The 10,318-nt window shown below is 35.9% G+C and overlaps 1 protein-coding gene across 1 annotated transcript in view; it reads left to right on the plus strand.

Annotated features, from left to right (window-relative positions):
- LOC131854385 (degenerin-like protein asic-1) overlaps window positions 1-10,318 on the plus strand; it is a 19,998-nt gene extending 9,680 nt beyond the window's left edge. The window contains exons 2-10 of the mRNA XM_059205501.1: window positions 1,476-1,583; window positions 2,293-2,424; window positions 3,973-4,120; window positions 4,817-5,017; window positions 5,600-5,748; window positions 6,376-6,503; window positions 7,061-7,214; window positions 8,154-8,249; window positions 10,017-10,318. Coding sequence (XP_059061484.1) covers window positions 1,476-1,583; window positions 2,293-2,424; window positions 3,973-4,120; window positions 4,817-5,017; window positions 5,600-5,748; window positions 6,376-6,503; window positions 7,061-7,214; window positions 8,154-8,249; window positions 10,017-10,199 — 1,299 coding nt within the window. The 3' untranslated portion in view covers window positions 10,200-10,318. The remainder of the gene's footprint in view (window positions 1-1,475; window positions 1,584-2,292; window positions 2,425-3,972; window positions 4,121-4,816; window positions 5,018-5,599; window positions 5,749-6,375; window positions 6,504-7,060; window positions 7,215-8,153; window positions 8,250-10,016) is intronic.

Below are 10,318 nucleotides of genomic sequence, written 5' to 3' on the forward strand. Positions count from 1 at the left end.
TGGAAACCATCGTTAGTTAATTCCTGTTAGACCTATAATAAGATTCACTGGCAATTGTATATTCGTTTATCCATATTTAAAATAGAAGTATTCTTTTTATCTATTGTTTTTATATACACTTGTATCAATTCGCTCTTCTATGGTAAATGTCTAAAAGCAGATCGATTTTTCTATCATTTATTATTACTATTCCTGGCAAATTCATCTGATCTCCTGCTCCTCCTATCATCCATCATTGGTGCGCCGTCAGCTTATACAATTAGCTAAAAATAGTTTATTTTTTTACTTAATTTTAATTACATGAACATATTCTTAATTTTTTTTTCTTGTAAATACATGCTGTATTTAAAATTACCCAACATCAGGTATGAAATGTTACGTGTAATAAAGAAGTAACTACAACTACACTTTACGCATTGTGAAGTTTTGCTGGGGGAAAAGTATGTAACAATAATCACACATAAACTATCAGCTAAAAGTTTCGTAGAAGAAGTAAGTAATTAGAATTACACAATAGTCCTAGATTGTAAGATATAGGAACAAGTATTTAAGTATATTTGCGTTAAACATTTTTTTGTAAATCTTCTTTTAAAATTTACGTAAATACAATTATGACTTTATGAGCGGGATAATTGTAAAGCGAATAAATGCAAATACGCATACCTCTATTTTATGCTGGGATTTTATGTTTTCTAAAGTCGCAAAATTTTAGTATTTTTGCATTTATTCCTTCATTTTTGCTATATCTTATATATAAATTTTGTATCGATAGCTTCATGAGATTTTGACAGAAGGTGTAAACCGCGAAGCTCGCTTTATTTATGTAATAAAACATTTTTGACGCAAGTGTAGTTGCGGCCTTTTTACACGGGATGTGCGAATTTAACACGATGGGGAGGATTCCAGGGGGAACCGCGTGGAGGTCGAACTGGCAGGGTACATTGCTAGTAATGGGGTTATCAGTCCACATTACTAACAGTCCCCTTCACCCCCTAGTCCTAAGGTTAGCAGAGCTTGTGTTATGGGTACTAGACAGATTTTTTGTAAATATGTACATAATATACCTAGAAACCTCGGTGGTCTAGCGGTCAAGCACACCGGTTTACGACCGATGGTCGCGGGTTCGATTCCTCGCACGGCATAAACATTTGTATTCATGAGTATGATTGTTTGTATCGGCCTGGGTGTTTTCTATATATAATATGTATTTACAAAAAAAAATCTATGTATATGTATCAGTTATCTAATACCCATAACAAAAGCTTTAGCTAGCTTAACTTGGGACTAGATGACACTGTGTGAATTGTCAAAAAAAAATATATGGTAAACAACGTTTATTTATTTTTTATTGCCGATGGAAAATATATTATATCCGCTTTTTTTTTTGTTTTTCTCTATATACTATGTAATATTATATTATCTGTGGTATATACTAACTATTTTTACAATAAGATATAGAAGTTGTCTTGTTTAAGGGAGTACCGATGGGAACCATAAAACAGAAATGCGTAAACTTCTACAGAGGCCCGAATTTGATACGATCCCTAATAATTGTTATTTGCCTGGGAATTGTAATTCAGCAGGTGAGAAAATCTATTGCAATCTATTAGGACTTTTTTTTTTATAACACGGGACAAACGAGCATGCGGCTCACCTGATGGTAAGTGATTACCGTCGCCCATGAGCACCCGCAACACCATGGGAATTGCAAGTACGTTGTCGGCCTTTTAAAAAGGCACCAGTGGCGGATGATAAGATGAACATGAGGTCAGCTCAGTTAGCCCATTGTGACAAATTCACCAAGAATTTGTCAAGTTGGTTTCCAGGGGGAGCCGCGTGGAGGTCAACTTGACATGGTACATTGCTAGTAATGGGGTCATTAGTCCGCATTACTAACAATCTCCTTCCCCCTGATGTAATATTATTAACTAATAACTAAATACTAAATAACATAGTATATGTTATCACTTCCGGTTTTTAAAGACTAGTGGGGCACAAGATGGCGGCCTATGAATAGTGACTTGGACAAGAAAAAATAACCCAGGACAATTCACACAGCGCCTTCTAGTCCCAAGCTAAGCAGGGCTTGTGTTATGGGTACTAAACAACTGATAGTTTTTGTAAATACATACATAATATATATAGAAAATATCCCTATACCGATAATGACTTAGTAATAGAAATGCTCGAATCCACGCCCATCGAGAGAAAAGCGGTGTGATAAGCTGCTAGACCTATTTGTATTTCTAATGAAATGTATTTCTAATTTATTTTGTATTTCTACCAAACAAGGTGATATTGTGCGTCAAAAAAATAATGAATAAACCAATTACAACGTACACACATTTCGACTTTAACAAAACAATATTGTACCCAAGCGTTACATTGTGCAGGGAGCCGCCTTACAAGTATGACAAGCTACTGGTATGTATCTACATATTAATAACTATCTGTGTTTACGCCTTTTAGTGAGAAGAGGGTCTTAATGGTGTTGTGGGGTCGGTAACAATAAATATACAAATAAAATAGACCCTCAACTAATAATTAGTATATTGAAAAGAATAATATTAACAAAAGATTATCTTAAAGAAAATATAGATATATATATGGAACAGAGCTGTATGAGGCGAGTGACGGATGATGTGAGAATATTTTATAGGTGAAATATGGAACGTGTTTGTCTGGTCTGCTATAAACACTATGACTGATTTCCTCTTATTAATTGTTGAACCAGTTGGTTATATATTCAATATTTTTCTATTTGAGTATTTAATTGAATTAGTGCTAATTGGTGGTTTGTATTCACACACTTAAACTTAAAAATGTAAAGTAATAATAAAATTATTTAAAAGAGCAACACGCAAGTTTCTTGCTCGTTCTTCTTGTGATGAGACAGCTTTCCGAACGAGCGGTAGATTAAAAAAAATGTAATGACTATTTAAAAGTGCTTCAATGTAAGTTTATTTGAATAAATGATTTTCTATTCTATTCTTGTCTGTAAGCGGCCATTTGTCATGAAAAGAGATAATGATGTGAAATGATTATAATACAAATATATACAGTACACCGTAGTGTAATCAAACTCCTCCGAGTTTGATTACACTACGGTCCGAATCTCCATTCGTGGCTACATTTTTAATTCCTGGAAAATAGGTTTACAGTGGTTGCGTAGGATAATTCGTATATGATCGTTAATCGTTAGAGAATTTCGAATATGAATATGTAACGGTTAACATATTGTCTATGGCGCGCTGAAATACCGACGTTTCAGTGTTGCAGTATCAAAATACAATTTGGGCCACAAATTAGTGCAATCGCGCCTGAACAATGTGTTATTCTGATATATAGTAAAGTTTTGTCAAAATCTGTTCAGTAGTTTTTCCGTGAAAGAATAACAAACATTTTTATAATTATGTATCCATCCACACTCATAAACTTTCGAGAGATATTATATAAAATATTAAATCTGTCTGTTTGTTCTTGCTAATGTCTTTCTGATGTATAAGCTATATTACTCCAAAGTTTCATCAAAATCCGTTCAGTAGTTTTTGCATGAAGGAATAACAAACATACATACTCATAAACATACGCACCAAATAAAAAATAATGTCTCCCTATCTGTCTATTTGTTATTGCTAATGTATGAAACGTCTGGGCGATGGTTGGACGATTTTCACCGAAAGTTAATATTTTAAGATTAGGATACTTAGGATACCATTTTTTTTAGAATTTTGTTTATGTACTTTTTTCTGTAACAGCTAGTTATGTATATGTATATATGTTATGGTTTTAGTAAGTACACAGTTAAAATAGTACATGATTATATTGATTGATAATGCTGAGACTTCTTACAAAGTCGTCAGCTCTTCTAACTACTACTTACTTCTACTCACCTGTAGATACTTCAATCTCACCTGTTTCGGATGCTGAATGGGATATTGCAACGAAATGAACTCTGATCATCGTTTCCAGGAATATGGTCTGTATTATCATCCCCGTCTAACTTCGACGTGGTCAATGTTCAACTTCTCTGGAGTAGACCTTGATCAGCTGTGGCAAGATATCACGTATGATGCAGAGGAAATATTCGTGGAATTCAGCTTAGACGGACGCAGTGACAGTGAGTTTTTGTGACACTCATTAGCTACCTTTACACGCACGCTGTAGCTGCTTTACACGCACACTATATCTGCCTTTACACGCACTCTATATCTGCCTTTACACGCACTCTATATCTGCCTTTACACGCACTCTATATCTGCCTTTACACGCACTCTATATCTGCCTTTACACGCATGCTATATCTGCCTTTACACGCACGCTGTATCTGCCTTTACACGCACGTTGTATCTGCCTTTACACGCACGTTATATCTGCCTTTACACAAACTATAGCTGCCTTTACATGCACTATATGCCTTTAAATGCATGCTATAGCTGCCTTTAGAAGCACGCTACATCTGTCTTTACACGCACGCTTTATCTGTCTTTACATGCACGTTATAACTGCCTTTACACACACGCTATAGTCCTCTACACGCACGCTATAGCTGTCTTACGTACACGCTCTTTCAGGAATCTGTTTTCATTCGGGAAAGAGTGTTCACTTCCACATCACATCTGCATTTCGTGAAAAACTGTTTTAAATTTTTTTTTTAATAACAAAATGATATTAAAAAATATCCTATATTTTCACGCTTCTATTCAACCCCTACTTTTTAATAGCGATTTCAATTTATATAGCAAAACAACGTTTGTTTGACGGGATCAGCTAGTTGTATAGATACAACTAACCTTAAAATATGATTTTTTTATAGATTTGGAATTGGAGTCAACATTAGGGTTCATGTACGGTCGATGCTACACACTCTCCCCTAAGATAATAAGCAGGCAGGCGACTAAAGCAACCGGCTACTCCATTAAGCTACAGCACAGTGCTGACGATGTGGCCACTGCGAGCAGCATTTCTCCACCAGGATATCACGTCCATCTGCATTACCACCGGGAGCCGTTTACAGGTCTTGACTGTTTTTTAATATCCTGGACTTACACAGCATCATTGTTTTTGGGCGGCAAAAATAACTTACCATGTGGGCCGCAAACTCGTTTGTCCCTGTCCTAAAAAACAATGGGGTGCCAACAGTTTATTTGCCATTCCATGCGTAAAAAAACATAGTATTCTTAAGTGGCAATAGTTAAAAAAATTCAAAATATCTTTATTCATGTAGGTCTTTTAAGACGCTTATGATATGTCAAATCTACCGTCAGTTCGGAATGATTTCGAGATGAGAAGAACTGACAGGAACATCAGCTCAGCAATAAATGTACATTTTTACAATAATACAGATTCATTTTTAAATTCAAATTTGGGAGAATAGAGTGACCTTCATATGCCATTGCAAAAGCAAATCAGTATTCGTAAACCGAACAGACCAGTCCTCACAAGCAGCACCCGTTCACAAGTATGATGGATGTGCCAGACATCATTGCACTCAACCTTATTAGAGAGAGCATCGACCCGGCCCACCACGCCGCCACTAGTTTGAACTTTATAGCGAGCATGACTAGTAGTAACGATAAGACTTTTAATCTTTTTCCAGAGGTTCATGTGTACAATGGAGGTCAGGTTGATTACATATATGTTAACATAGGAGACACGTTGGATGTGAAGCTGAAAGTGGAACAGTACGTGAAGATCAGTGCTGAGGACGATCCCTGCACACATATGGACAACTACAGTGCTAATGAAGTATGTAATCTATATATATTATTTCAGGCAACTAGGCCCCTATTTTAAATACCTTATAAACTAACATATACATGAATTAATATTTTAAAAATAATATATTGATATTGTCTGTGTGATCACTCATGACGGCAATCTGCCACGGTAGCGTCGACACAACACTTCTATTCATCCATGTTCGCAGTCATCTCGTTATTTACTTCCTTTCTTACCATATCATCTTTCACACAGTCCATTCATTTTTTTTTTCGGCCTTCCTCTGCCTTTATAACCATCCACATTCATATGTTCACCTTCCTTAAACTATGATCCTCATTCCTACGCGTTACATGCCCATACCACGACAGATACAGTCTTCGACCTCACGACACCGGCGCCACTTTCATACTTCCTCTAATGTACTCATTCCTTATCTTATCCATTCTTGTCACACCACACATCCATCTGAACATTCGCATTTCAGTTGCATGCAGTCGTCTTTCATTCATCGCCTTTATTGGCCATCACTCTGATGAGATAAGACATCAGTCCGGAGCATGGTCTTGTAAAATTTTCCCTTAAGTTTAAGGGGAAAACGTGAGTCCCATATCGTCGCCGGTTATTATATTTGTTTTGTTCTCTTTCATTCAGTGTACTACGCAATTCGTATGGGATCAATCAGGCAATCTTGCCGGCTGCTCAGGACCTTGGATGAACAGCAATCTGCCATACTGTAACAGCTATAGAGGAATGCGTGAACTTATTTCAGCATATATGACGTAAGTATTGAAGCCTCAGTAGTCTAGCGCTTTACGTCCGATTATTGCGGGAATCCTTGCCCGGTGCAAACATTTGTATTCATGAGTATGATTATTTGTATCAGTCTGGGTGTTTTCTATGTAAATTGTGTATGTATTTATAAAAAAATAATTATTTCCATTAGTAGTCTAGTAATCGATAACACAAGCTCTGCTTATGTAGCTTTAGACTAGATGGCGCTGTGTGAATTGTTCTGGGTTATTATAATTATAAATCATAATGTAATTATACTGTAACAGATAATATATCATCTAAATTATTGGTTCATCGTACAGCGGAGAATATAAATTGATATAAAAACTTTTTATTGCAATCAGTAAATTTTGAACTTACCACCTCTTGTGAGCAATTCAGGGTAGTGCATCATTAGGCCACGACGGTCTGTATTACATTCTACGCCGTTTTATTACACTTTGTTGTGTTCTGCTCTTTTCTGCTTAATCTGTTTTATTCTTTCTTCTCCTGAAATAAAACAGTCTTCTCCAAAATGGATATAAACAAATGTATCTTTTTTTAGGTTTTATAACAAGCCCAATTGCAGCATCTGTCCTCGTTTCTGCCGCTCGTATCTCTACAATTCTTTCGTGAACGACCGGCAGAGCTTCTACTCCTGGGATTCGGTCAGCAGACAATGGGCTGTACGAACTGGCGATGCCACTCTACAGTCACAGGTAAAGTTAAACCTACTGTGTATTTAAACTAACAAACTAAAAACTTGAATCCTATTGTGTACTTAATATCTGACTGTAATAAATTAGTGCTAGTTGGTGGTTTGTATTCGCACGTTTCGAATTGGAAGTGTAAAGTTACAATGATTATTTAAAAGAGCAACACACAAGTTTGTTGCTCGTTCTTCTTGTGATGAGACTGCTGTCCGAATGAGCGGTAGATTAAAATAATGATAACTGATGACCAATCCAAAGTGCTTAAATTAAGTGTTTATTTGAATAAATGATTTTCTATTATTATTTTTTTTAAGTTTTGTAAATAGCAAATAAGCAAAACTATATAGGACTACTTGATAATAAGCTGTAATCGCCTATATGCATGAATAGCACCAGTGGTAAGCTTAGGGGTGGTGAACAGGCCAATCATCCGGGGCCTCTCTCTTGCAGGGACCTGGGGCATGACGTAACAACCAAAGCAAATTTTAAACAAATACTGAGTGGCATTTTGCTCAGTCGCAAGTTGCAAAAACTTCCCGATTTATCCATTTAATCGCAAATGAACCAAATTACCAACAATAAAATATAGTAATAAAAAAATAGATATAAAATAATTTGTAAAATAAGCCATAGTTTTTTTGAATCGTTCGCATTACTTTTCTATGTAATAGAAAATACCCAGACCTATATAAACTATTATACTCATGAATACTAATGTTTGTAGCGTGCGAGTAATCGAACCCGCGACCTTCGGAAGTAAACCGTTGGACATCCGAGGCCGTCATCATTTGTTTTGTCATGGGGTTACTATTATTACCATTGTTTTTTAGCGTGCGTGGAATCGAACCTGCGACCAAGTGGTGTGTTAAACCGCTAGACCACCGAGGCCGTCATCATTTATTTTGTCCTGGGGTTATTATTATTATCATTTTGTTTTTTTTTCAGTTATATATTTATTTCAACGGCATGGTGGTGACTGTATACGAGGAGCGATATAACTATGACTGGAGTTTGTTTCTATCGGACCTCGGCGGAAGCATTGTAAGAATTTTAATTTTCTAAACAGTTAAGTAAATAAATTGAAAATTTAGCTCTGAACCTTCGTCACTAAGTTCTATTTACTTGTGCAGTGACCAATGTTGTTAAAATATATTATTAATCTATTAATAATATATTTTAACTCTCAAGAAGACTCGCGGAATTTTATTACGCTCATTGATTTAAAGAGAAAAAGACTAATCCATTACATTTAAAATAAGAATTCTTAATAACTCGTAATAGTTGGTATTGGTATATTGGTATGGAACGTGCAACTGTGAACAAAAGGAGAATAAATTATATTTGCTGTATATAATCCACTGAATACCTCCATCAAATCCTGATGTCATATTTTTTATGGATGATAATGGACAGATGCAACTGCTTGCGCTAACGGTTTACGCTGGCGGGGCACTAGCGAAGGATGATAGGATGAACATGAGGTCAGGTCAGTTAGCCCATCGTGGGAAATTCACCAGGAATTTATCATTATGGATTCCTGGGGCACATTTATTTATTTATTCTTTTGCACACAAAATTGTATACATGGCGGACTTGCAGCAGAGACTGCCTGACGCGTCGGTTGACTGGCAGAGAATGCCATCAGGCGTTCTCTGCCAGTCAACCGACGCGTTGATTAGAGATAGTATGGCGGTGCAATTTTACAAGTATTAAATAGATTAATACAGAAAAAAAAATATATATAAACGTACAAATATACTTCTAAAATTACATAAATAAAGCGAAATATGTAAGCTTAATAATTATCATACAAATTAAATATAATATAAAACTATAATAAATATACAATATATATGATTTCATGACATACATATATCTTGAGACAGTGGTTTGTGTGAATATTGCTACAGGAATTTCCAGTAGTGTTCACGCAAGGATCTCTTTAAGGAAAATTTGTTTTGACATCTTCTGAGGTCAACAGGAAGTGCATTCCAAAGATTAATAGCAGAAATAGTGAAGGATTGGGATGAGAAGTTACAATGATGTGAATGTTAGGGAAATCTTGTAAATGTCATTTTATTTCTTCCAAATATTTAGCCGTCTTTTAATGTAAAGACGATATAATTATTAAATATAATGAAGCATAGTTTGGGTCTAGATAGGGTTGTGTGATTTAATTAAAATATACATTTATTTAAAGTTATGTACGGACCAAATGTAAATCTGACAGCTATAAAAATTAAAGTAAATAAATACATATGAGTTGCCGAGCAGTTTTCGTTATTTCAACTTAATAATAAATATTTCATTGACGAGCATTGATTGTTATATATCTGGCTTTGTGCCAGTCTTCATGTATTTAACACTTGCAGAAAAAATTGTTCCAATACCTACTACAACAAAGCAAGTTGGTTGGCTTGGTTGCTAGATACCCGATCGATACCCCGTCCTTTCAAACGGTGATCAAAATTCCGAGGGCCTAAACCGAGGTTTGAACACCTAGTCATATCCGTCAGGCAGACAAGCTACTAGGTTTGGTAGCTCCATTCAATTCAAACGGGGATGGCAATTAGAACTTCCTGAGCCGAGATTCGAACCACTAGCCTTCAGAATAAAATCATATCCATCTGGCAGGAGTTGTCCTTCAGTCGCTCTATAAGTCCTTCCGCGAGTTTGGAGTGCCATCTGCACTCGCCCCCTATCGTTCGGTGAGGCTGTAAAGGCCAGCTGCTGCCAATATTTGAACAGTTCGAAAATTTCTAGGTAAAAAGGGTGGGTTATATAAGTTAATTGTATTTTTTCTTTCAGGGATTTCTCCTAGGACTCTCTGTTATCAGTTTAATGACAATCTGTGGCAACATATGGAGGCATCACATCAAACCTTCCATCAAACCTAAGAACAAGACTGGTACAAGTAACTCTACGACCACTTTGAACCAGACAACGAAGTACGAAGAATATCTGAAGAATTACACTGAATGGAACTTCTAAAATAAGTTTCACCGTCCTTCAACTGATCTTGTTATGTAATTGATGTAATTTGAATGTTATCTACAGTGTCCATTAAATCTATTTTCGTTTGCTTTAGCCACCTTTAGCTGCGAGCCAAG

Source organism: Achroia grisella, unplaced genomic scaffold (genome assembly GCF_030625045.1).
Source record: "Achroia grisella isolate CSIRO2021 unplaced genomic scaffold, CSIRO_AGI_Agris_v1 utg980, whole genome shotgun sequence".
NCBI lineage: Eukaryota > Metazoa > Arthropoda > Insecta > Lepidoptera > Pyralidae > Achroia > Achroia grisella.